At 35.2% G+C, this 26897-nt stretch overlaps 2 protein-coding genes across 2 annotated transcripts in view; one reads left to right on the top strand and one right to left on the bottom strand.

The window, feature by feature from the left end:
• SEMA3A (semaphorin 3A) overlaps positions 1-26897 on the bottom strand; it is a 381041-nt gene that overhangs the window by 248988 nt on the left and 105156 nt on the right. The window lies entirely within an intron of this gene.
• On the top strand, positions 20478-21112 carry LOC108300329 (60S ribosomal protein L17-like). The gene has a single exon (XM_037736536.1). It carries the CDS (start codon positions 20511-20513, stop codon positions 21063-21065), a length of 555 nt encoding a protein of 184 aa, XP_037592464.1. The 5' UTR covers positions 20478-20510; the 3' UTR covers positions 21066-21112.

The following is a 26897-nucleotide window of genomic DNA, read 5'->3' as shown; positions in this document are numbered from 1 at the left end:
AAACACTCTGAAGGGACATTTGGTAATATATATGAAAATGACTTAAAAATAAATTCCTTAAAACAGGAATGCCATTATTAGCAAATTATCCAAAGACAAATATCAGATTTGTGTACAAATGCATATTTTTTTCAGTTGTTCATAATGAATTCGTAAAATAAATTATATAAGTATAGTAGATTAGTATGCATTCATTAACTGCATATTATATTCATAACATTTTTTGGTATTAGTGAAGTGAAAAATAAAAAACTGGTATAATACAAATGATTATATATATGACTGTATATTTAATATAGGCAATCATTTATAAGTGTCTTATATGTGAAAACTATGTATTTTGTAGTTTGGAAAAATGTTAGCTGAATTATCAATAATTATTGATTTCTGGTATTGAAATTTTGATTACTTTTGATATTATTTTTTCTTTTTTCTTTATTTTCTTCTCCAAATTTTCAGTATTTTAAATACCTGCATTAATTCATATTATTGAAATAAGAAAAATGATACAGTAAACTATATCAATTTTAAAAAAGCAGTTTGCATATAATTTCTGTATATTTATTTTTTCTTATTTTCAGATGGAGTCTCGCTCTGGTGCCAGGCTAGAGTACAGTGGCATGATCTATGTTCACTGCAACCTCTACTTCCCAGATTCAAGCGATTCTCCTGCCTCTGCCTCCCAAGTAGCTGAGATTACAGGTGGGTGCCACCACGCACTGTTAATTTTTGTATTTTTAGTAGAGACTAGGTTTCACTATGTTGGCCAGGATGGTCTCAATCTCTTGACCTCGGATCCAATTTCTCTTCTCCATTTTGTATCTAAACAAGCTGGAAGCTACTTTCCTCACTCCAACTATTTTACTAAAACATTTATCATAAAGATCAATTATCAATGAGCTTATTATCCAACCCAAGTACCCTTTACTCTTGGGCAACATGGAAAACTCTACCATGGTCAAATACACTGTCTTCATGAAAACACAGCTATTTTAGACCATATTTTATGCCACTGCATATTAGGCTCTTTCATCAGTTTATTTTCCTTCACTTGCCCCTAAGAACATATGTTTCTTAAGGGCTCATGTTTAGAGTGCTTTCCTTTTCACGCTACACATTCTTAACTCATCTACTTCCCTCTCACAACTTCAAATACTAGATGATTCTCAAATCATTGTCAAAACGTCAAAGGCGCATGCCTAGTTGCCTACTGTTTACTGCACAAAACAAGCCTGATGTCACCTCAAGTCGCATAGGTGCAAATTAGAATTCATTTGTTTCTCTTCCAAACTTTCTCCTCTGCCTTTAATTTTAAGTGTACCACTGGCCACTCTCCTTTGCTCGAGTTTAGAACTTCAGTTTTCTTGGACTTCCTCTTCCTCCTGTCTTGCAGCTAGCTACCACATCTGTATTGATTATGTGCCTATCACGTATTTGTCAGTGGGAAAATGAAGTAAAGTTTCAGATGAGGTGCTATTTCCTTTATGCTCCCAGTTATACTAGCCTAATTTGGACATTAATCACTTCTATCCTAGATATCCAATATAACCTCCTAACAGAGGTTTCTAATCCTCCCTTCAGTTACACAGTCATCAACATTAGTTCCCTAAAATTCTGAATATAATTGCCTCTCTTTGCAAGAGAAAATGAACATTATTAAAACATTAGTTTGACATTTCAGGTCGTTTCTCCAAGATGTTATTCCAATCTTTCCATTTAACTTCCTTTTCCATGCACAGTTTATCTTTATCTCACAAATACTTTATTAGTCACTAATGACTAATCCCATTCTCCTAAGGGCAAGACTTCCATCTATGATATTAATTTGATGTAGAAAAAGAGTTTGAAATTCACTTGGAATACAGGTAATTATAGATTTTGTTCTATCCCCTTCGTCGTTTTGCCTCAGTCTATCAAAACCAATTCAAGAGTGTTATCTTCCATTACCTTGAACAAATCTCTCTTCCCCTGGTTGTTTATGAAGCACACATCTGAGGTGCCAAGTATTTCAGTTAATTCTATATGTGAATCACCTTCATAATTGTGAATACCCTGAGAGCAGAGGCCTTAAAAAGGATAGACTGTATTAATTACCTTGAAAAAATGGCAGTAACTGATATACTTAAAGCAATAGCATGTATGTTCCATTTAAAATACATTTAACAGTATCAGGAAGACAAGGAAGATAAATTTAGGCTCTAAAATTTAAAATGGCAAAACAAATAAATCAGGAAAACCAATGCCCAACATTAATGGTGAAAACATATTTTTAAAATAATTAATCCCTGAATCATAATTAGCAACTAAGTGTAGGAAGAAACTGATGATGCTGAAAATAAAACTGTTTACTTAACTCCAGAGTTAAGGAAAAGAGAAACATATGTAGGTAAGTGAATTTCTGAGCACCAACTTCTTAGCAACCGAAGTCCAACTTACCAAATTTAAGATTAAGATTTGAGATAGTTTATACCAACAGGTAAATTTTATTATTAAGCAATTAGCCACTCATTCTCTTACTCAAACTTATTACTCATTGAGTTCATACAACATACAAAACATAGCATTAGGGAAATGTCTTTACGAAGTTGATAATCAAGAGAAGAGAAGGAAGAAGAAGAGAAGAAGGGAGAGGAGGAAGGAGATGAGAGGTATGGGGAGGGAGAGACAAAAGTTATATTGAATGCTTACAACACACCACCCATGTTTCTAAGTGGTTTACATTATCATCTCTTAAACTGTGGCAAGATAGCTACTATTATTGTCTCTGTTATATAGATAAGGGAACTGGGGCATGATGTGACCAAAACACTTCTTACCAGGAATCATCCAGCAAAAAAAAAAAAAAAAAAATCTGAGCTGAGTTTCAGATTCTGCTCAGTAGTTTATGCCTTTAGTCACAATGGTTTACTATAGTTAATATGCTATGCTAAGACCCAGATACAACCAATTAATAGAAACATACTTCAGAAATGCCTCAAAAAACTCTGTGAGAATGTAGATTAGTGTGGAAATCCCTGTTGACTGAAGCGCGAACGGAAAACTTAACCTTAATAAGAAGAAGACACTACTATCATAGGGCACCAACTCCATAAGAATAGCAAGGCTGTATTGGAAGTACTAAGGAATCCAGATTTGGTGGAGCATGGGTGTTTTAGGGAACAGCATATGAGAGAGACCCAGAGGATATTCATTTTTTTTTTTTTTTTTTAGACAGAGTCTTATTCTGTTACCTAGTCTGGAGTGCAGTGTGTGATCTCTGCTCACAGCAACCTCTGCCTCCCAATTCAGGTGATCCTCCCGTCTCAGCCTCCGGAGTATCTGGGATTATAGGATCCCACCACCATGCCAGGCTAATTACTGTATTTTTAGTAGAGGAGGGTTTTTACCATGTTTGCCAGGCTGGTGTTGAGCTCCCGACCTCAGTTGATCTGCCTGCCTCAGTCTTCCAAAGTTCTAGGATTATAGGCATGAACCACCTTGCCTGGTGGAATATTCAATTTTCAACTGAACTTGTGTACACGACAGTGGATAATCTATAGTAGGCACAGTGAAAGTCTACACTACTTAATTTTTATTCATGTATTTAAATCAGCTTCCTCAAAACCCATGGTTTAAAGAATGGAGTGGGGAAAACGAATAGCTTATGAATAAATTACTGATAATCACTCATACATAATAGTAACTTAATTTTTACCAGTAAATATAGATATGCAAAGCGTTTCTGCAATAGTTCTGTTTTCTAAAACAATTTTAAATATTTCAGTCCATATACAAAACTGTTTGCAAAAGTGCACATGTAGACATCTCTCTTTTTTACCTGTATCTATGAAAACTACAATGATTTAAAGCCATGTGGCAAACTCATAATCTTGAAGAATGTAGACCAAAAATAATTACATCATAATGCTAATATTAAAATGAATTTTTAAAAATAAAAATAATATATTAACATATTTCAGAATAGTCTGCAAGATTTCATGATTGAGCAACTGTAAATATTTGCTTTAGGTAAAACAAAGCATTTAAAACGTTAATTGTTTTTAAGTTATCTACTTACTCAAAAGTTTAATTTTCATGAGAAAATTATTTTTGATGTATAAAACATTAGGCATTTTATCTAAAAAAAAATCCAGCAAAGGCTTCTGTTGGAAATAAATTTAATATTTTGCCCATGGGCAGTTGTACCCACTAAATACTCTGTAAGTAATCCATTTTTTGTAGCCAAGTGGCATACTCATTTTACACCCAAATATCAAAGAAAAATGGAAGACATGGGTAATAAATAATATTTTAGAAACATTGGAACTGTTACTTGAAGGAATAATTACTCACAGAACAATTTTTGAGAATCTTGTATAATGAATTCATTTTTAAAGCATCTGGTTATCTTTCTGACTAAAAATGCAGTGCCAATTATATTTTATAGGTGGCAATTTCTTTTTATAGTTTAGAAATTGGATCATAAAAAAACAAATGTAATTTTTCTAATGTATTTTTAAGAATAAAATGATCTGCAGCACTAAATTAGAGAACTTAAGACTTGAAGCAAACCACATACTGATTTTTACTACCTTTGGAGGCCATCTTCGGATAAAGCTGATTTTTGTGAATGTTATAGATGCATACACATTTATTATTTTCACTGTGAATCTAGTCAAAGAATATTCTGATTTGAAATAAAGAGGTCATAAAAAATTTACCTGTTCCAAATAAATATTAAGGTGGTATACAGTATTAATATTTTCTATTATTTCATAGAAAGAGAAAATCCCATTTTCTTCCATTGTTATTGGTCTGACTAGTGTTAGATGAATGTTTTAATTAAAAGCAATTTATATAACTATAATACAACATTATCCTATAGATTTTTAAGTGTTTCAAAGTACTAATTTACACCCAAGTGGTAGGTTGGTCTTTAGGATCCCAAAAGAAGTAATACTACTTATAAATACTATAAAACAAACACCAAAACTAGATACAGCATATTCAAATGGAGAGTAAAGAAAAGTTGGGAGAGAGATTTATAAGAAGTCCTAAAAATACACAAGTAAATACTTAACTAATTTTTTAAGAGAAGATGTTAGTAGGTTGAATAATGGCCACCCAAAGGTCTTTAATGCCTGGAACCTATGAATGTTACTTTGAGTGGTGAAGTTTTACAGATATGATTAAGTTGAGGATCTTGAGATAAGAAGATTTCTTGTTATCCCTGTTTGGACCTTAAATGTCCACAAGTGTCCTTATAAGAGAGGGAGAAGAGGGATTGGGCATATACTCAGAAGGCCGAAGCCATGGAGGATGGAAATAGAAAGGTTTGAAGATGTTACATTGCTGACTTGAGGTAAAGGCCACAAGCAAGGGAAGATAGTTTCAGAAATTGGAAGACGCAAGGAAGCGATTCTCCCTTAGAGCCTTGCAAAGAAGCATGGGACTGCTAACATATTGATTTGACCCAGTGATACTAATGCTGAATTTCTGGCCTCCAGAATTGTAACAAATTTAATTTTATAGGTTTTTAATTTTTAAGAGTCACAATTTATGTAAAATATTACATTAAAGTTACATTTAGATGTACACATAGTTTCAAAATAAATCAAAGCAGTAGGAATAGAGGACTTAACTATTTTGTTGATTGAAAGTAAATGGAAAAGAAATCCTATTACTTAGGATATAAAATGATAAATTTATTCTACTTTGGATGTTTACCTTTCAAATATATATTGAATACAATTTCATTTTATAAAAATATTCTATAATGACTGAGAAGGAATGTCTTAGATATTAACTCAATATTTAGCAACTACTAATTTCCTTGATATGTTTCATAATTTTCCTTGATTCTAAATATAATTTTTTTAAAGATATAATCCTATTTCCAGGTCTTGTATTTTCTCAGCAATAGGTCTAATATTTTGTTGCTATAAGTTTACTAATATGTTTTGTTGACACACGTCAGCAATAAAGAGAGTATTTTCATAAAGCTTAGATTTTAGACTATAAAATTTAACCAATATTTCATAGCAGAATTTGACACAAACTTTGGTTTTGTCTAAGTTACAGCAGGGTTGTTTAAAAAGCCTTAATGAGATACAATTCACATACCATATAAATCACACATTTAAAATATACAATTCAGTGGTTTTAACATATTTAAATATACATGCAACCATCCACCCCTACAATTATTTTTAAAACATTTCATTACCTCACAAAGAAACTCCATATACCTTAGATATCAATCTGCTGTTCCACCACTACCAACCACTAACCTACCTTCAACCTCTATAGAGTTGCCTATACTACAAATTTGTTTCTTCTTCTTTTTTTAAAATACTTTAAGTTCTGGAATACATGTGCAGAACGTTCAGGTTTGTTACATAAGTACACAAGTGCCATGGTAGTTTGCTGTACCCATTAATCCATAATCTACATTAGGTATTTCTCCTAACGCTATTCCTCCCCTAGCCCCCAAGCCCCAACAGGACCCAGTGTGTGATGTTCCCCTCCCTGTGTCCATGTGTTCTCATTGTTCAACTCCCACTTATGAATGAAAATATGTGGTGTTTTGTTTTTTGTTCTTGTGCTAGTTTGCTGAGAATGATGGTTTCTAGCTTCATCCATATCCCTGCAAAGGACAGAAACTCATTCCTTTTTATGGCTGAATAGTATTCCATGGTATACATATGCCACACTTTCTTTATCCAGTCTATCATTGATGGATGTTTAGGTTGGTTCTAAGTGTTTAGTATTGTGAACAGTGCTGCAATAAACATATGTGTGCATGTGACTTTATAGTAGAATGATTTATAATCCTTTGGATAAATACCCAGTAATGGGATTGCTGGGTCAAATGGTATTTCTGGTTCTAAATCCTTGAGGAATTGCCACACTGTCTTCCAAAGTGGTTGAAGTAATTTATACTCCCACCAACAGTGTAAAAGCATTCCAGTTTCTCCACATCTTCTACAACATCATTGTTCCCTGACTTTTTAATGATTGTCACTCTAAATGGCATGAGATGGTATCTCATTATGGTTTTGAATTGCATTTCTCTAATGACCTGTGATGATGAGCTTGTTTTTGTATATTTGTTGGGCATATAAATGTCTTCTTTTGAGAGGTGTCTGTTCATATCCTTCACCTACTTTGTGATGGGGCTTATTCTTTAAAATTTATGCTTTAAAATTTGTGATGGGGTTGTTTCATTCTTTAAAAATATTTAAAAACCATTCTGTATGTTACCTGTTCACTCTGATGATAGTTTCTTTTGCTATTCAGAGCTCTTTAGTTTAATTAGATCCCATTTGACAATTTTGGGTTTTGTTGCCATTGCTTTTGGTGTTTTAGTCATGAAGTCTTTGTCCATGCCTATGTGCTGAATGGTATTGCCTAAATTGTCTTCTAGGGTTTTTATGGTTTTAGGTCCTATATTTAAGTCTTTAATCCATCTTGAGTTAATTTCTGTATAAAGTGTAAGGAAGGGGTCTAATTTCTGTTTTCTGCTTATGGCTAGCCAGTTTTCCCAACACCATTTATTAAATAGGAAATCCTTTCCCTATTGTTTTGTCACATTTGTCAAAGATCAGATGGTTGTAGATGCATGGTGTTATTTCTAAGTCCTGTGTTCTCTTTCATTGGTCTGTATCTCTGTTTTCGTACCAGAACCATGCTGTTTTGGTTACTGTAGCCTTGCTAGTTTGGTCAGGTAGCATGATGCCTCCAGTTTTGTTCCTTTACGTAGGATTGTCCTGGCTATACAAGCTTTTTTTGGTTCCATATGAAATGTAAAGTAGGCTTTTCTAATTCTGTGAAGAAAGTCAATGATAGCTTGATAGGGATAGCATTGAATCTCTAAATTGCTTTGGGTAGTATGGCCATTTTCAAAAAATTGATTCTTCCTATCCATGAGCATGGAATATTTTTTCCATTTGTTTGCTTCTTCTCTTATTTCCTTGAGCAGTGGTTTGTAGTTCTCCTTGAAGTGGTCTTTCACATCTCTTGTGAATTGTATTCCTAGGTATTTTATTCTCTTTGTAGCAACTGCAAATGGGAGTTCATTCATGATTTGGCTCTCTGTTTGACTATTATCGGTGCATAGGAATGCTTGTGATTTTTACACATTAATTTTGTATGCTGAGACTTTGCTGAAGTTGCTTATCAGGTTAAGGAGACTTTGGGCTTAGATGATGGGGTTTTCTAAATATACAGTCATATCATCTGCAGAAACAATTTGACTTCCACTCTTCCTATCTAAATACGTTTTATTTATTTCCCTTGCCTGATGCCCCTAGCCAGAACTTTCAATACTGTGTTGAATAGAAGTTGTGAGACAGGGCCTCCTTGTCTTGTGCCAATTTTCAAAGGTTTTCAATGCTTACAGGTTTTACCCATTCAGTATGATATTGGCTGTGGTCTGTCATAAATAGCTCTGATTATTTTGAGATATGGACCACCAATACCTAGTTTATTGAGAGTTTTTAGCATGAAGAGGTGTTGAATTTTATGGGAGGCCTTTTCTGCACCTGTTGAGAAAATCGTGTGGTTTTTGTCTTTGGTTCTGTTTATGTGGTGGATTACGTTTATTGATTTGCATATGTTGAACTAGCCTTGGATCCCAGGGCTGAAGCTGACTTGATTGTGGTGGATAAGCTTTTTGATGTGCTGCCGGATTTGGTTTGCCAGTATTTTATTGAGGACTTCACACTGAAGTTCATCAGGAATATTGGCCTGACATTTCTTTTTCTATTGTTTCTCTGCCAGGTTCTGGTATCAGGATGATGCTGGCCTTATAAAATGAGTTAGGGAGGAGTCTCCCGTTTTCTGTTGTTTCTAACAGTTTCAGAAGGTATGACACCAGCTCCTCTTTGTATCTCTGGTAGAATTCGGCTATGAATCCAACTGGTCCTGAGGTTTTTTGGTTGGCAGGTTTTAAATTACTGCCTCAATTTCAGACCTTGTTATTGGTCTATTCAGAGATTTGACTTCTTCCTGGTTTAATCTTGGGGGGCCTGTAGGTGTCCTGGAATTTATCCATTTCTTCTAGGATTTTTAGTTTCTTCGTGTAGAGGTGTTTATAGGATTCTCTGATGGTAGTTTGTATTTCTGTGGGATTAGTGATGATCTCCCCTTTATCATTTTTTATCATGTCTACTTGATTCTTCTCTCTTTATTCATTTGGCTAGAGGTCTATCTATTTTGTTAATCTTTAAAAAAAAACTAGCTCCTGGATTGATATTTTGAAGTGTTTTTCATGTCTCTATCTCCTTCAGTTCTGCTCTGATTTTAGTTATTTCTTGTCTTCTGCTAGCTTTTGAATTTGTTTGCTCTTCTTTCTCTAGTTCTTTTAGTTGCAATGTCAGGGTGTCAATTTTAGATCTTTCTTGTTTTCTCTAGTGGGTATTTAGTGATATAAATTTCTCTCTAAACACTGCTCTAGCTGTGTCCTAGAGATTCTGGTACATCATCTTTGTTATCACTGGTTTCAAAGAACTTATTTATTTCTGCCTTAATTTCTCTACTCAGTAGTCATTCAGGAGCAGCTTGTTCAGTTTCCACGTAGTTGTGTGGTTTTCAGTGAGTTTGTTAATCCTGAGTTCTAAACTGATTGTACTGTGATCTGAAAGACTGTTATTATTTCTGTTCTTTTGCATTTGCTGAGGAGTGTTCTACTTCCAATTATGTGGTCAATTTTAGAATAAGTGCTATGCGGTGCTGAGAATTTACATTTTGTTCATTTGGGGTTGAGAGTTCTGTAGATGTCTATTAGATTCTCTTGGTTCAGAGCTGTTTAAGTCCTAAATATCCTTGTTAATTTTGTGTCTTATTGATCTAATATGGACAGTGTGGTGTTAAAGCTTTTCACTATTATTGGGTGAGAGGAGTCTAACTCTCTTTGTGGGTCTCCAAGAACTTGCTTAATGAATCTGGGTGCTCCTATATTGGGTGCATATTTATTTTAGGATAGTTAGCTCTTCTTGTTGAGTTGATCCCTTTACTGTTACGGAATACCCTTCTTTGTATTTTTTTATCTTTGTTGCTTTAAAATCTGTTTCATCAGAGACTAGGATTACAACCCCCCCTTTTTTTTTCTTTCCATTTGCTTGGTAAATATTTCTCCATCCCTTAGCCTGTGTTTGTCTTTGCATGTGACATGGGTCTCCTGAATACACACCAATGGGTCTTGACTCTTTATCCAATTTGCCAATCTGTGTCTTTTAATTGGGGCAATTAGCCCATTTACATTTAAGGTTAATATTGTTATATGTGAATTTGATCTTGTCATTATAATGCTAGCTGGTTATTTGGCCATTAGTTGATGCAATTTCTTCATAGTGTCTACAGTCTTTACAATTTGGTATGTTTTTTGCAGTGTCTGGTACCAGTTTTTCCTTTCTATGTTTAGTGTTTCCTTCAGGAGCTCTTGTAAAAGGCAGGCCTGGTGGTGACAAAATCTCTTAGCATTTGCTTGTCTGTAAAGGATTTTATTTCTCCTTCACTTAGGAAGCTTAGTTTGGCTGGATATGAAATTCAGGGTTCAAAATTATTTTCTTTAAGAATGTTGAATATTGGCCCCCATTCTCTTCTGGATTGTAGAGTTTCTTCAGAGAAATTCACTGCTACTCTGATGGGCTTCCCTTTGTGGGTAACCTGACCTTTCTCTCTGGCTGTCTTTAATGTTTTTTCCTTCTTCTCCACCTTGGTGAATCTGACAATTATGTGTTTTGGGGCTGCTTTTCTCCAGGAGTATCTTGTGGTATTTTCTGAATTTAAATGTTAGCCTATCTTGCTAGGATGGGAGGATCCCCTGGATAATATCCTGAAGAGTGTTTTCCAACTTGGTTCCAGTCTCCCTGTCACTTTCAGGTATGCCAATTAAATGTAGGTTTGATCTTTTCACACAGTCCTATATTTATTGGAGGCTTGATTTGTTCCTATTATATTTTCTTTAATCTTGTCTTTATGTTTGATTTCATTAAGTGGATCTTCAATCTCTGATATCTGTTTCTCAGCTTGATCTATTCATGTGTATGCTTCATGAAGTTCTTGTGCTGTGTTTTTAAGCTCCATCAGGTCATTTATGTTCTTCTCTAAAGTGGTTATTCTAGTTAGCAATTCCTCTAACCTTTTTTCAAGGTTCTTAGCTTACTTGCATTGTGTTAGAACATGCTCCCTTAGCTTGGAAGAGTTTGTTATTACCCACTTTCTCTTTGTTAGTTTTCCTTCGAATAGTCAGTCCCCTTTGCTGCAGGTCTGCTGGAGTTCACTGGAGGTCCAATCCAGACCCTGTTTGCCTGGGTGTCACCAGTGGAGGCTGCAGAACAGCAAAGATTGTGGTCTTTTCCCTCCTCTGGAAGTTTCATCCCAGTGGGCACCCTCCAAATGCCAGCTGGAGCTCTCCTGTGTGAGGTGTCTGTGGACCCCTGCTGGGAGGTATCTTCCAGTCAGGAGGCATGGGGGTCAGGGACCCACTTGAGCAGGCAGTCCATCCTTTAGCATAGCTCAAGTGCTGCTGGGAGATCTGCTGCTCTCTTCAGAGCCATCAGGCAGGAACATTTGAGTCAATTGAAGTCGCACCCATAGCTACCCCTTCCCACAGGTGCTCTGTCCCAGGGAGATGGGAGTTTTATCTGTAAGTCTCTGACTGGGGTTGCTGCCTTTCTTTCACAGATGCCTTGCCCAGAGAGGAGGAATCTAGAGAGTCAATATGGCTACAGTAGCTTTAGTGTGCTGCAGTGGGCTCTGCCCAGTCCAAACTTCCTGGTGACTTTGTTTATACTCAGAAATGCAAAAATCACCCTCATTCTGCATTGGTCTCACTGGGAGATGCAGACTGGAACTGTTCCTATTCTGGCCATCTTGCCCAAGAATCCAATTTTGTTGTTTTAAGTCACCAAGTTTGTAGTAATTTGTCACAGCAGCACCAAGAAATGAAAACAAGGACTTTCCAACCATAAAGTCAATGGAAAAATGGTTTAAAACTTCACTTGACAACATAAAATCTTTTTTTTTTTTTTTTTGAGATGGAGTTTCACTCTTACCCAGGCTGGAGTGCAATGGTGCGATCTCGGCTCACCGCAACCTCTGCCTCCTGGGTTCAAGCAATTCTCCTGCCTCAACCTCCTGAGTAGCTGGGATTACAGGCGTGTGCCACCATGCCCAGCTAATGTTTTGTATTTTTAGTAGAGACGGGGTTTCACCATGTTGACCAGGATGGTCTCGATCTCTTGACCTCGTGATCCACCCGCCTCGGCCTCCCAAAGTGCTGGGATTACAGGCTTGAGCCACCGCGCCCGGCAGAACATAAAATCTTAAACTTATGTATGTCAAAAATAAAAAGGTGAAATATAAACTATTCATATTGTTTTGCTAAAAACTTTTAAAAGGACTAATAATTTCACTATATAAAAACTAACACCCCCTATTAAAATAAAACAGAGGTTATATATAGTGACACAATCTCTTAAATAAGAAATTCAAGAAATGAAATATACATGTATATTTTATGTCCAACATGAAAAGCAATTAAATTCAAATAAAAATGAACTAATAATTGCCACTAACATGTCAAAAACCTCAAACTCTCTTTTTTTCAGTTTAGATGAGAATATGAAATTTAAATATTAGCATCCACTTCTCATGGGAGGACAAACTATATCATCCTAGAAAACAGCTTGATATGTATACATGTACGATGAACTATAATTGTGTGTTTTTGACTCTGTAATTTAACTTTTAAAAATTAGTCTTAAGGCAGTCATCAGAATGATTTATACAAGGTTATTTTTCACAGAGCTATTATAGCAGAAAAGGATTGAAATAAAAGCAAGAGCTTAACAATAGGAGAATATATTTATAATTATAGCAAAATGACATAATAATGTAATACAATAGGATGACATAATTATAAATCATGGTTTTTAAGTGTCTTTAATGACATCAAAAATGTTTTTAGTGGTAAAATCTAAGAGTCAAAGAAAAAAGTCAAATATTAAATTGAACAGTATATAAAAATTTGAGGCAGTAAAAAAAAAAAACCAAGAACAATTATAAGAATGTACATTAAGAAATCAAGGACAGAACAACTTATCCAGTTTTTATAACAGTTAATTCTGCATGGTAGTTATGTAGGTGAATTAGTTTTCTTATTTTTAATCTCTAATGTTTTTAATAATGAAGCTTTATTAGCTTTTCAAATTTTTAAAAGATAACTACTTCAACTTCACAGAATAAGTATAGCACACATCCATGTATTCAGCATCCAGATTAATGTATTGTCATATTTGGTTCTAGCCTATTATATTTTCTAGGTTTTAGAAAAATGAAAAAAATGACAATATAAAAAGTAGGCTCCTTCTCTGTTTCTACAGTTAACAGTTATCATAAAATTGATATGGATAACATTTGTAATTGGGAAAAAATGTTAAAATTTTAAAGAAAATAAAATTTTAAAAGGAAATAAAACCTTTGGTTAAGAAGGTTAAGTCAATCATTTCCCAATATTTACAGCAAAACATTTTGACTGACCACGCAAACAAAGGAAGAAGAAGAGAAAGGAATTATCAGCAAGATGTAGAATAAATAGCTGTTTCGGCTTCTAGAATTCACTTAATAAATTCAGTGAGCTACTGGACAGTGTGTAAACCATAGTAACTCCCCTTACCCCAGTGACCACCCATTGCCTGGTAACTGTTGGTAGCTGCCCAGAAGAGACTGCAAGAGTACTTCTGCCCAGAAAGCATGAGCCTTAGAAAGAACTTAAAAACTGCAGACAGTGATGACTCAGTGTTTATAAAGTAAAATATGTGATAAGTTTAAATTATTTCTTCAAAATCCTTTAAGCATGATTTACCTTCTGGGTTACATCTGTATCAATTGACTACCTAGGCGCTTTTATAGTTTTTATTTTATGTTTATATTTTCAACATGAAGCATTCTGCTTTGTGTTGGGCAGTATAAAGAAGTCATTCTCTTGTCACCATCCAATAAATAAATACATACATAAACAAATAATCATTCATACTATCAACCTTTATTCCTTCAAGATAAAAACTGGCATATGTGGTCTCTTTTCCAGTAAATGACAAACATAATGAATGCTTAACAAATATATTTAAAAACAGCTTTCCCATGTTAATGTTTTCCCTCAATTCTCCGCTTTCTCTTCAAATAACTTTTAGCTTGTCCTTAAAAATGACTGTTAATAATTTATCTAGGGAAACTTATTAAAATAGAATTTTTTAAGAAAGTACTTCAAATTCTTGTCCATGCCACTCTGACAAATTAAAATCACACATACTCTCTTCGGCCCTCATGTGCGTATATTGTATGCCCAGCACGCAAATACAGCTAAAGGGAACTGGGAGAAAAGCAGCCTTTTTCTTGGAGGCTGTGGCATGTGGTCAAGAAAATAATTTCATCATAAACTGAGTATTCACTTGTCTTTTTGTAGGAGTCAGCAGATACACATTTAGGTTCCTCTACAATGTGTCTCTATTCTGCCTAGTGATAAAACCTGTTTTTTTTTTTAGCCCTGTTATTTATGAGTTAAAATATTTTTTTTCAGACACCTTTCAATAAACAGCACGTCAGTGATTGTTTATAGTGTTAAAAGGTTTTCTGTAAGCATACCACCTAAAACAACTCCATTTTGATATCTCTCTCTCTCTCTTTCTCTCTTCTTTTTAAAATTACACAGTGTGTGTTAGGAGGGTTTCTACCTAGGAGAAACTACAAAAATGTTCCTTAAGACTTAATAACCCTGTGTTCACACTATGAGGGGGTGTAAGGCTTCAAGGAACAGGAAATGTGCGCTCCTCAGAGACGCTTCTTCCCCCATGGCATGATCCGGGTCAGTGGAAAGCTACTTTTGACTAGATGTCTATGACCAAGTTCTAACCTCATGAGGAATAAGAGTCATGGGTGTGTCTAGGCTTGGCAAATCATATGCAATATTTCATGCAGTTCAACTTTTCACTTCCCTGTTTCAGAAGAATAAAGTGCTTCTCTGCACTCCACTGGATTGCCAGTCCTCCAGCTCCTCAAGGGAGCCATGTTCCTGCCCTAGCTACTGTATCTGAAGATTGCCCAGAATCTAAAGGATCTCTCAAGTCATTCTTCAAACCCGCCCCTCCACTTGTACTGACCCCTCTACACTGAAACACTTTTAGACTAACTTCAGGTAGACAGTATTTGTTCTGAGAATAGCAATTAAGATCATGATGGAAAGGAAATGAGTAAGGAAGAGATTTGTGCTGGTCACAATCTCTCTCTCTTACACACACACACACACACACACACACACACACACACACACATATATATAAACTTTTTGTCAATATTACAGGTAAAATAAATACATCTAAGTTTCCTCTTCCCTGATAATGGATTAAGACATAATTTTCGTATACACAAATTTCAATAAATAGTATGTCAACTGTTATTTATGGTGCTAAAAATTGTTCATTGGGAATGCCACCTATTTTTTAAAGCAATAAAACCAAATACTCTATGATACTTAAAAGAACCATGATTCCAGGTATTACGTCATGTAATATGTATCTGAGTCTGGTTCCAACTCTTACAACATTAAATATGTCATCTTGAGAAAGTTACATCATCTTCCTGATATTCCTTTCTAAAAAAAAATTGTCAAGTATCTCTCCGCCTTATACAATTATTTCAGAAGTCAAGTGAGATAAAAAATATGAAAATTATTTACATAAAATAAAATAAGCTGTGCTTGCATAATACTCTAAGGGAGAAGAAGCAGTTACCTTCTGTTTTTTTTTTTTTTTTTCTCTGTGACTGGTATTCTTTCTAATTGACTATGCTCAAACACATGAAATATTATTACCACATTTGAACAAGCCTGATTTCTTTCCTCTCTAGTAGAAAATTATAGACTTCTGAAGTCTTCAGACATCATATCGCAAAGAGAAAAATCTTATAATCATTTACTGGTTGGAGATATACAAACTATACTGGTATGTGATTTCTTTTGAAAAATTAATGTATAGAAACATATAATTAAGCATAAAAGGTAATTTCTTATGTATCACTTTATTACTTAGAGATCTATAAAAATTTATGTTTTGCTTACATTAATACTTTTTTTTGCCATCTGTGGTATAAAACCAAACCAAATAAAGGGAAAAAAAAGTAACATTTAACTGTTTAATTGCTTCCATTTTGTTTGGGAAACTTAACCTCAATTTAACCTTTGTGGCTACTGTGCAAGTCAAAATCAAATGACTTTGACGATCTCAGTCCCAGAATAATAAACTCACCAGGGGCTTTAAGCCTCTTTACCTTTAGCAGGGGGAAACTGAGCAGTCTTCAAGTTGTTTGTGTTCATTGATTGATAATGAGCAGTTTCTCTGTCTGCATCTGTGTGGGACCATGTGAGGTCTGCTTTAGCCTGCTGGGAGTTGAGAGGAGGGAGAGGAAATCACACTGTGTTTAAAAAATTGTTCTAGGGATGACATTTGGGAGACAAATATTTTGGTTTCAGGCCAATGTAACTTTTTTTAATGCTGAAACAAGCTTGGCACTTTACATTTTAATTTCAATTCTGTTTTCGTAATTCAATATAAATTGACATGTCACAATTTATACATAATGGAAACTTTCTTCAAGTGGTTACCTCTATCAATAAGTTATTTAAAAAATACAGTTATAAAGTTTTATTCTGATTTCATCATTTGTTTAAAATATCTATTAGGCATCAAATCTTACTTGTCAATTATTAAATATCAGCTTCTTATTTTTGTTTTCTATTTATTTGAAAAAGTATGCTTATGTCCTTGACATAGATAATCTCCTCAAGAGTTAAATTTTTCTTATTAAATGGAAATGTGACAGTAGCAATGAAATTCACAGAGCTTACTCTTACTGAGGGTTTCTCTTATCTTTAAAATTTCTTAGTACAAATTGGTTCAAATATAACCACTGCATTTTTGCCATTTATGTAACAAAAGAAAGTTATGTCAAATTTCAACATATATATGGTTTAATAACACCGTTAATTTCTTTATTCTGTGCTACTGACTATCTTTAATTCTGTCAACATTCTGGTTCAATATTGTGTTTTCAGGAGCATTGGTTAAAATGCAAACTTTCATTTGTTGAACCAAGGTACTATGTTTTGGAAGTGATCAGGAGAGCAGCTGGGTTGGAATTTCTGATTGAGAAATTCCAGCAGGTTAGAAGCCAGGAGAGCTGATTTACATGATTATTAGCTAAGATTCTGCTTCTAAGTGGACAGGAGGACTTGAAGCCTGTACACATGGTCAGAAGAACTAACTCCAGCCTCAGCAGCAGGTTCTTATTTATTTTTAAGTGAGGACATCTATGCTAAAGTGAAGACAGAGAGATTGTCTTTGAGCCAGAAGGCTGACTCGATAAAACTATATTCCTTTACATCTTTAAAGGCTATTCATGGAGTGAAAGTCCCACAGAAACCATGCTACACAGTTAGTGACCGCCCTAGCATTCTTTACATAAAACTTATTATTATGTGACTCATCCAGTCTCACCACATACGGAGCTTCTCTTAAGCAGCAAAACCAGTTTGTTTTATTTGGTAGGATTTCCTGGGTCACTGAATTTATAGAATTCTTACAGAAGCTAGAAGCTCTTTCCTGATTAACCTAGAACAAGAGAAACTAGACCTTCTTTTCCTACTCATGTGAGCCACTGATTACAGAATGAAGGTTAATATAATCATGAATGTGATTCAGAGTTCACAAAATGAAAATAAACCAACTGCAGAGAACATACACTTATTGAGACTAGAGAATTTGCAGGGGGGATTATTCTTATAACAAATAAAAACACAAGACTAATATGACTTTTAAAATGTCCTATAATTTCAACAAAGGAATTCTACCTGAGGTCAAAATGATGTAACTTTGAATATTCATCTGAATCCAGCAATGGACTCTTCTGAGTAACTGTGGGAGTGGATAGAAAGTACATGTTCCCAGCAGTCCTCTTCCCTGAATGTCATTGTTCCCTGCAGAGACTTTGGTAAGCATTCAGCAGGAGTAAGATCAGTGTTAGACCACTTAATTGTTACCTGGTGGGCATCACTCTATGGTATTGCTGAAGTGTAGCATCACATAACTTAATGGTCAGCCATGGGGAAATAGGATTGACAGTCACTTATGAAAGAAGAAAGATGGGGAAATAATTCATACTCAAATAGAAGAGTACTGACCTCCATATAAAGGCATACCACACAATGACACAGAAAGAATTTTTCCAGATGTGGTATTGAGTCTGCTGTAGCACATACAACAAAATGGGCTACATGTAACAGAGCCATTGTTGAAAGTGAAGTCTCCTTTGTAACTTATGAACCTGTCATAAAAATTACTGCTTACCCAAGATATTTTTCTAATTCTTGAAAGACATTTATCATTTATTGAAAACCATATTTCCCCATACATAAATCAGGAAAACAATTTGTTACCTATATGGTAATTCAGGATGAAATGAATATTAAGAGCTTCTTCTATATAGTGAAGAATCAAAATACATGGATGATATAAAACATGTTATTTCACTCTCCCATCTATTTACAGAAATTATATATATGAAATCATCAATTTGTAAATTTTAATAAAGTTTCTAAGAGAACTTGGATCTAAAAGTTTTGTGGATGTATATTTTGTGCCGAAGTTAATTAATTTTATTTTTTTGAGATGGAGTCTCACTCTGTCTCCCAGGCTGGGGTGCAGTGGCATGATTTCGGCTTACTGCAACCTCAACCTTCTGAGTTCAAGTGATTCTCTGCTTCAGCCTCCCGAGTAGCTGAGACTATAGGCCTGTGCCACCGCACCCGCCAATTTTTGTATTTTAAGTAGAGACAGGGTTTTACCATGTTGGCCAGGCTTGTCTCAAATCTCTGATCTCAAGTGATTTGCCCACCTCAGCCTCCCAAAGTGGTGAGATTACAGACATGAACCACCTAGACCAGCCCTGAAGTTACTTAGAATCATGCTTTCTACAAAGGCCTGTTTAAGAGCCACATAACTTTTTATAACATTAATTAAATCACACAGTAAGTATTTCCTGAGCATCTACATTGAAGGGTTTGGAAATATATGAGTAGCAAGACAGATCTAGTGTCAGCTTATACAGATTCTCTAGCCTGGTGGAGAGTCCAAAAAAAAAACAAACAAACAAACAAAAAAAAAACCGGGTGCTAAGCGTCACAATGTGTGTATTAGATTAAGTGATCCAGACACTAGATATTTGCAACTTTAATGAGGCCAGTTTTGTAGAGATAAAAAATGTACAAGATATGGATTACAATTTATGCAGTATATTTATGTATCTCTTGTATACTTTTTAGATATGGATGTTAGATATGGATATACAATGTATGTATTCCACAGGTATGCATATAATACACATGCTTTAAATTTAACACAGGTGGTGGAAAGTTAGAGTGGTTCTCTCTCATCCGACAGTTAATATTTTCTTCATTACAGTAAGAAGTTAAATTATATCTTAGAGGGAGGAATAGCGAAGGGCAAATTCTGTAAGAGAAAAAGATAAAGATACTTTGAAATGACTTCTGCAGAGAACTACAGAGAGGAAGCTGACACAACTAAGAATCCCTGGGCAGCATACTTGGTTGCTGCTGGTCATCATGAATGTGTACCATTACCAACTTTCATTGTTCTGTGATTTTCTGCAGTAGTTCTGGTGGAAGCATGGAGATGATAGACTAGCACAAATGATCCCAAATTGGGGTCTGGCAGAAAGATGAAAAGGCTTGATTAACTTAGAGAAATAAAATGTTAACATGATAGTGAATTGTAAGGAGGATGGAAAAGAAATGACAAAAATGATAACAATTGAGAAAATGGAGGGATCAAGTTATCAAATGTGTGAATGAGATAAAACATTGAACTGCTCTTTTCAAACATCTGAAAAAGAGAACTGGAAAGGAGGAGGCTGTGATAGATTTAGTCATCTCAGTCTTTTATTCTAAACTTCTCATGATGAAAACAAGGGTTACATGTGACTATTGGGATTTGGTTACTGAGGTTGAATGAAGTGGAGATGAGGTCAAGAAACTGAAAGGGCAGGTTGTCATCTGAGCAAAAATAGAGACATTAAATTTCCCTAAGTTAGCTACAGGTTTTGGATGAGGAAAACAAAACAAAACAAAAACTTGAGTTGGTTTGCTAAAGTGTTCAGTAAATTACAGGAAATGATTTGAATGTGAGTAAAACTCACTAGGAAGCAGAAAGGAGAGATAGATAAAGCTGACTGCTATAGCCTAAAAGTATATGTATTTGTATCCAAGTTGATCAGCAGTGGCTTAGAAAATTCCCCAAGAATTGAAATCAGAGGACAACGACCCACAAAATTCCAACGTGAATTCTAAATGTTGCACATTTCATGAAAATCCTTAATTCTTGATATCCCTTCTTTAAAAGCTTAAGCAATTTTGCTATAGTGCTCTTTCCCTAAGCGACCTGAGGTAATCTGTGAAAATGGTTCGCTATTCAGTTGATCCGGAGAACCCCACAAAGTCATGCAAATCAAGAGGTTCCAATCTTCGTGTTCACTTTAAGAACACACATGAAACTGCCCAGGCCATCAAGGGTATGCATATACGAAAAGCCACGAAGTATCTGAAAGATGTCACTTTACAGAAACAGTGCGTACCATTCCGACGTTACAATGGTGGAGTTGGCAGGTGTGCCCAGGCCAAGCAGTGGGGCTGGACACAAGGCCGGTGGCCCAAAAACAGTGCTGAATTTTTGCTGCACATGCTTAAAAATGCGGAGAGTAATGCTGAACTTAAGGGTTTAGATGTAGATTCTCTGGTCATTGAGCATATCCAAGTGAACAAAGCACCCAAGATGCGCCGCCGGACCTACAGAGCTCACGGTCGAATTAACCCGTACATGAGTTCTCCCTGCCACATTGAGATGATCCTTACTGAAAAGGAACAGATTGTTCCTAAACCAGAAGAGGAGGTTTCCCAGAAGAAGAAGATATCCCAGAAGAAACTGAAGAAACAAAAACTTATGGCACGGGAGTAAATTCAGCCTTAAAATAAATGCAACAAAAAGGAAAAAAAAAAAAAAAATTTTGCTATAGTATGGTGATTATAAAGTACACATATTTTAACTGCCAACTGGCACATGTTTACAAAATGGACTTTCTATGCAATCACCACCCAGTCAAGATATGAAATTACTGATAACACTTGCTTCCCGCAATCATTAGCCATACTCTGACTTTTATTGTCATGGATTGGTTTTGTCTATTTTTGTCTGCTTCTATAAACTGACGCTTTTGATGGCCTACACATATGTACGAAAAGATATTTATAAGAAGGTAATGAAGTATTATTTGCAATTGACTTCCTCAAATTTTAATGAAGTAAAATTTAGCATGTACTTCGTTTAAGAAGAATGTGAGTCTTGTCAAGTTCTGCTTTTTGACTGCTGGGGAAAAAGGTCAAGTGAAAGGCAGACAGAATTAAGATGAGGCTCCAAAGCTTTGGAAGTAGAAAGTAGATTGTCATGAAGGAGTGAAGCACTTGGGGATGTTATGTATGTGGCTATATGTATGAGTCCTCGTCCATGGTCAGGCCTTGGCTCAAATGTGAATTTTTCAAAAACACCATAGCAAATAGAAATATCAGTTAACTTTTCATTGAGCACTGATTATAATACACACATTATTATAATAGCTGTGTATATATTATCTCTGTTATCTTCACAGCCATTCTGTAAATTTGCTATTCTCCTACTTCCATGGTATCTCTCTCTAAACTGAAACAAATAATTGAGATTGTCTTCACCCAGGATTTCCATCCAGACTATCTCCCCCAAAGGCAACACTCTTTCATAGCAAGGCTCCTTTTGAACCAAACCCTGACCCCCTCACAAAGATTTAGAATTCTAACTGGAAATGGACAGGAACACATCTATTACCTCACAGCAACTCTGTTGAAATCTGAAACCTGAAGAAGTATTCAAATGTGTAGTCTTTGGTGAGTATTTCTGGAGTCCATATTCTCCCTTTTCTTTGGTCTAACCTAGAAAACTTCAGGACCGGATCTCTCCTGTGTTCTTGTCATATTTCCATTGATTGCAAAAGTCTTATGACCTCATGCTAAGGTCACATTCATTATCAGTCTCATTATGAGAGCTGATTGGTAAAGAGAAAAATGACATATAGATTAGTAGGCATATCAAAAACAGTTCCAAAAATAAAAACAGAAACACTCTACACTGATTTTTTTTTCTGATCCTTTAACCAATTGCCAACTGATAAACTAGGCAAGACTTTTAGAATTTTAATGTCCTGGGTATATATCCAAAGGATTACAAATCGTTCTACTATAAGGACATGTGTACACGAATGTTCATTGCAGCACTGTTTACAATAGCAAGGACCTGGAACCAACCCAAATGCCCATCGACGATAGACTGGATAGGGAAAATGTGGCACATATACACTATGGAATATTATGCAGCCATCAAAAACGATGAGTTTGGGTCCTTTGTGGGGACATGGATGAACCTGGAAACCATCATTCTCAGCAAACTGACAGAGGAGCAGAAGATCAAACACCGCCTGTTCTCACTCATAGGCGGGTGTTGAACGATGAGAGCACATGGACAAAGGGAGGGAAGCACTACACACTGGGGTCAGTTGGGGGGAAATAGGGGAGGGACGGTGGGGGGTGGGGAGCTGGGGGGGGATAGCAGGGGGAGAAATGCCAGATGTAGGTGATGGGGAGGAAGGCAGCAAATCACACTGCCATGTGTGTTCCTATGCAACAATTTTGCATGTTCTTCACATGTACCCCAAAACCTAAAATACAATAAAATAAATAAATGGGAAAAAAAAAGAATTTTAATGTCCTCTTTATTGTGATGGCAGATAAAACAATCCTGCTTCTATCTCTTTTTAATTCAGATTTATTGAGTGCATAGAGATTTATAATCCTTTCCCCAAGTACATGAATAAAATGTAATACATAATTAGCATTTGGAGTTTTTTTAAGAGGATGTGATTGATGGGGGTGACAGAGATGATGCAAAGGTGTCAACAGCACTTAAGTCTCTGTATGTTTGTGTGTATTTACAGTCCCCTATTTGCTTATACCAAATGACGAGAAAAAATATGAATATGACTATTTCTCACAAGAAATGACACGCTACAGTAGGTGGAAGAGTGTTGCTTTAACATATTTAGTAGTCAATAAGTGGTATGTGAATTAGTGAAGTGAATATAGGTGCACTATATATCCTATGATACTTGAAGTTACATCATTATCTAAAAGTAATAATTTGTCTCTAACTCACTTATCTTTGAACAAGGAAATATATTCTTAAAGCTCTACTGACGTGCACTGCAACTGCTCTCAGACTTAGAGATCCTTTGGACATTGTTAAAGTCATTATTTCAATCATAATTTTGTCTAAAAATATTGTTTCAAAAAAAGGCAAATAAGGAAAACAAAAGCCTCGTGAGTTTTAGCATCTGTCTGAAAGTAGTCTAGTAAACCACTGTAATAAAAATGATGTGATGTACTGAGTTTGCTGAACAAAGGGAGCTTACAACACACTCCAGGGTAGCAATGAAGGGGTTACTGTTTATCATAATGTACAACGGAATGGAAAATGCACACTGGCTTTCAAGTTCAAAGGGACTGAAGAAACTTTGGTAACTTTATCCCCTTTAGTCACAAACTGTGAGACGACATATGGTTAACATCCTTTTTTGGTGTTATTTTTAAACTTGTTTATGAGACATAAATACAAAGTATCCTAAACCCTATAATGACTTTTCTGAGTGGAAACTTAATTGTGATCGCCAAGCATTACTTCTTGCAGTTTATCTGATGAATTTTCTCTTCACTGGTGAAGCAATAATGAATGCTGAAGAAACCAGAATTTAAAAGGCTAATATATTATATTATTGCTCTTCTTTTTTTCTCTTTTGAGTTTTCTCACAGCATAGGTATTCCAGACATAGACAGCTTCAATGGTTGAAAAGGGGATTTAGAGAACTGTCAAAAGTAATTTGGGGAAAGAGAGTGTCTCCACAATTCTCCATGAATAAAATGGTAACAAGGGAATATTATTTTCTGACTAACTTAATTTCTGACTCTATAACAGCTAAAGGTTTGGTCCTCCTAAATCACAGAAGATTTTTTTCTAAAGAAAAAAAAAAAGCCAAAGGAAGTAATAAATGTCAAACTCTCATCAAAAACAGGCTGGGCACTTTATTTTTTATTTTTTTTAGTTTTCACTGGAGTTCTTTGAACTTGTAAAAAGTAACCCATCTGCAGTTCAAATCTACTGTAAAGCTGGTTTACCATGCTACCTGTTTTAAAAGTTACATTTTTTCCCAGGAGATTAGGCAACTGGGACCATAATACATTATTAAATATAGGCATCTAGTCCCTTTAATTTTCTTTGGTATATATTTAGAATCCTATACACTGTAATCAGGTAACATTTAAAGTATTAAGATGCATAAACATGTGGGTACTAGCTATAACACTGAAGTCATTTGTTTTAGGACAAGAATGTGTACCTGCTCTGAAACATTAATCCACACAAAGGATGGCCAGGGCCTCCCAGCAGAAATTACACAGTGCCTGCTATGATTTTCTCTAATCTGATCCATCAACTGTGTGTGTATTGGCTCTCTTTAAATGAAACTGAAAAGCAATAAAGACCCAGAATGAAACTTCATAAAGACACTAATTTTTTCTAGTGCTTAATTGTGGCAAAAAGTATGATGTGTTTTTATTCATAATATGTAAAGAGAATGGTTTTGATGGAATGAATAACATGACACAGACAAAATAGTGAGACAAAACAGGGGAACCAAAATCAGATAATATGATAAAAATTTTATTTCTATATTAGACACATAAACAGAATGGTATTTCATTTGTGTTTCTTACTTTTTCCATGACAACTCAAATGTTATTGTAAATACTTGTGTGACATATCTGATATGAGACAGCACAATGTCTCACTTAAAGCTCTGAGGTACCGGCCATTGTATTTGTGTTCAAAGACTTGTTCTCCACCTTTCTTCTAGCAACATTCCCTCTTACAGAGTCAGCACATGACTGGTTTCCCCTTCGTCATATGGATTCACATCAGCATTTCATTGACTTAGGGTGTTTCTTCCTGCAGGTCAGTGGGTAGAGGAGAACTGTGGCTTTCAAGCTATCCTTCTGATATAAGCTCATATTTTCAAAGGTCACATGCTGCTATTGCTTAGTTTATAACTGTTATTACCTTGACCTCATAGATGGATGTTTGTTTCTAGGATTGTAGAAACATAGGATTGTAATGTTTCTACTGAACTCTTGGGGAATTCTTTCCTATCATGTAAAAGTTCAAGGGAGAGAGGAAATGTGACATAGTAATCCAAAGAAAGATTTATATGCTGTATTTTGAGAAGATTATTCTACCCAATTCAATATTATTTTCTCTCAACCTTGTGGGAAAAAAATGGAAACACTTAGGTTTTTGCAGGATTTTACACATTTTCAGACTAGCAAAAATAATATCCCCTATGTTTCATTTTTTGCTGTCTGAGAGTTGAATAATAATATTTTAAATCCTTCTGGTGACAATGAATATTTTCTTAGTGTGCTTTTCACAGAATCCTAGAAACAGTTCGTCAATATGTATTTATTAATCAGTGCTGCTTTGCTGCTCCAAGAGACAATGAGTAAATGATGCAACCAAAATTATAGCCCAAGATTCGTCACTTCTAGTCATAGATTCTGACCACAAAACCTCATTCTTCTCTTTAAGGTATTGCTATAGGAAATTCATCTTATTCCAAAGCCAACACTCTAGGGATTATCCAAACCAGAAGGGATGATTTTTTTTTTTTTCTTTTCTAAGCTGTGGTCTTGCCATCTGCTGTATTTCCCTTGTTCCACAAAACTGGTTTCTATGACCAAGAAACTTAAGTTCTGGCAAAGAAATAGGATATCTTGATGATGATCTTTTAGTTTAGAGAACAGTATGTTTCAACAACCTCAATGTTGAGATACCTGTATTTTACACATTTTTACATTATTTAGTTTTTCCAAGAACAAAATAAAGCCTTTGAGGATTAAAAAGTCCACATTATTTTTAACTAGTCAATAATAATTTCCAGCAACTTTTCACTTAGTTTACACTACAGATGATAGTTATATGGTATACTGTTTTTCTATTAGTTCTTTGCAACATGGAATTTAAGAAGAGAGTTTTTTTTCAATACTTGGTCTGAATAGTACGCCACCTCCAGGATAAACTATGACCAAAGAGCTGAGTTTTTTTCTCTTTCGTATCTCCACCCAGTTTATTCTGAGAAGAACAGAAATTTGTTCCCTAAAGCTATGCAAGATTAGCTTCTCAGGTGGAAGGTATGTAAGATATGCATATTTGTCCACGGGGTGGGGAGAATTGGGAGTGAAATGAGGGAAGGGTTTGGAGAAAGGGTTACATGAATATACAACAAAAAAAGGAAAATATGAAAATAAATAATTATTATTTAATTTTTCTGTAATAAATCCTAGGTACTTATTTTAGAAAAAAATAAAGGAATATTTATGGTACTGGAAAAAAAGGGAAATCTTCTCTTACTAAGATTAAATGTTGCCCAGGAGGAGATATAGATGCCATTAATGATAACCTTGGGTAGAAGAAAAATTAAAGCAAGCTGCAAGTGAAGATCTAAGTGATTAGTGCAGTTTAAAAAAAAAAGAAGAAGGCCAAGCCCGGTGTCTCACGCCTGTAATCCCAGCACTTTGGGAGGCCAAGGCAGGTGGATCACGAGGTCAAGAGATTGAGACCATCCAGGCCAACATGGTGAAACCCCCTCTCTACTAAAAA

Source organism: Cebus imitator, unplaced genomic scaffold, assembly GCF_001604975.1.
Source record: "Cebus imitator isolate Cc_AM_T3 unplaced genomic scaffold, Cebus_imitator-1.0 Scaffold26, whole genome shotgun sequence".
In the NCBI taxonomy this organism is placed as follows: Eukaryota; Metazoa; Chordata; class Mammalia; order Primates; family Cebidae; genus Cebus; species Cebus imitator.
Note: the sequence above shows the minus strand (reverse complement) of the source record. Positions and strands in the feature narration are given on the sequence as shown.

Coding starts and splice junctions, on each gene's coding strand:
- LOC108300329 (XM_037736536.1), top strand. CDS start 20,511: ATGGTTCGCTATTCAGTTGATCCGGAGAACCCCACAAAGTCATGCAAA.